General features: G+C 43.9%; 1 protein-coding gene across 1 annotated transcript in view; it reads left to right on the top strand.

Annotated features, from left to right (window-relative positions):
• The window catches only part of LOC104525842 (transcription factor Sox-18A), a gene marked incomplete at its 5' end in the record, with an annotated part of 843 nt that extends 308 nt beyond the window's left edge, over positions 1 to 535 (top strand). Inside the window, 1 exon segment of the mRNA XM_010169107.2 lies at positions 1 to 535. This exon segment is cut by the window's left edge and continues 12 nt beyond it. Within this exon segment, the coding sequence (XP_010167409.2) occupies positions 1 to 535 (535 nt within the window).
• Between the last annotated feature and the right edge of the window lie 1,083 nt (positions 536 to 1,618).

The following is a 1,618-nucleotide window of genomic DNA, read 5'->3' as shown; positions in this document are numbered from 1 at the left end:
GATGTCTCCCTTGGATGTCTTGGAACAAACCGAGCCGGCGTTTTTCCCTCCTCACATGCAGGATGACTGCAACATGATGCCCTTTCGCGGCTACCACCACCATCACCAGATGGAGTTTCCCCAGGAGAAGTGCATGGGGCGGGACGTGGCGGTGCCCTACGCGCAGACCCCCTCGCACTTGGCCGACGCCATGAGGACTCCCCATCCTTCCAGCATATACTACAACCAGATGTGCTCTGGAACTCAGAACGGGCTTTCAGCCCACCTGGGTCAGCTCTCACCCCCACCCGAAGCCCACCACATGGAGAGCGTGGATCACTTGAACCAAACCGAGCTGTGGACAGATGTTGATCGCAATGAGTTTGATCAATATTTGAACATGAGCAGGACTCGTCCCGACGCCTCGGGACTCCCTTATCATGTCTCCTTGTCCAAAGTGACTCCTAGAAGTATCTCCTGTGAGGAGAGCAGCTTGATATCCGCCTTGTCCGATGCCAGCAGCGCTGTTTACTATAGCCCCTGCATCACCGGTTAGTTGGGCCCCACCATCCCATGCCCTCACCGGGAGAGCCCCGACTCTCCTCTAGAAAGAAAACCAAAAAGCCATCTTTCTTTAACCACGAGCTCCATAATATTTAGAATATCTCATTAAATGCATCGCTTTCTTTGGGGTTTTCTTTTTTTTTTTTCTTTTTTTTTAAATTTTTTTTTTAAATTTTTTTTAGAGAAAAAAAAACAAAAACCAAGATGCTGAACTCACTGATATACCGTATAACTATATACCACAGATAGACGCCTTTCCCCAGCGCTCGCCTGCCTGCCGCCCTCCCCGCTCCAGCCCTCGGCAGGACGGACCAGTAGCTCCCACCAATTCAAAGGGGCATTTTCAAGACAGTTCCAGTAAATCCTGCCTGAAACAACCACCGCCAGGCTGAGCCAAAGTGACCTGTCCCCAAGATTTAACCCAAGGGCAGGCGGACTTGTGGGGGGGGGGAAGAAAAAATTTTAGGAAGACTTTTCCGGGGCCATTAAAGTGTCGGCGCCTGTTAGGGGTGGGCTTTAGGACAGTTTTTACTGTATTCTCAGCAATATATTTTAATTGGGCAACAAAACTATATTTTTACTAAGCATTTTTTATATATAAAATGGTATTTAATGTCTTTTTGGGTTGTTTTTTTTTTATTAGACTTTTAAAAAAAAATAAATCAAGGGATATCCATGAGATCTAAAGCATTTATGTAGCAAAGCTGGATTAAAAAAAAATAAAAAAAATAAAAAAATAAAAGGAGGGAGGGAAAGAAAAAAAAAAAGGAGATATTTTGTGAAAAAGGAATGACAATGTAAATATTGTGGAACAATTGACTGGAATTTTGTACAAAAGAAAAATATGACTGCAAACACTTTTATTGTCTAGAGCTGTATGGAGAGCAAACTGTTTTATACTGGTTAATTATTAAAACATCTTCATCTAATTGTTCCCATCTTGTGTGCTTGTTGTGCGAACACATATTTTCCGCAAATACATGTTGTCCCAACCATTTCCAGATTTTTGTATCCGTTGATTAATGTTTTGACAACCTGGCAAATGGATTAATTTCCAGGCTGCCGCCCGCCCGCC

The sequence above is a fragment of the Antrostomus carolinensis genome, unplaced genomic scaffold (assembly GCF_000700745.2).
Source record: "Antrostomus carolinensis isolate BGI_N321 unplaced genomic scaffold, ASM70074v2 scaffold32455, whole genome shotgun sequence".
NCBI classification, from domain to species: domain Eukaryota; kingdom Metazoa; phylum Chordata; class Aves; order Caprimulgiformes; family Caprimulgidae; genus Antrostomus; species Antrostomus carolinensis.
This window is presented reverse-complemented; position numbering and strand designations above follow the sequence as displayed.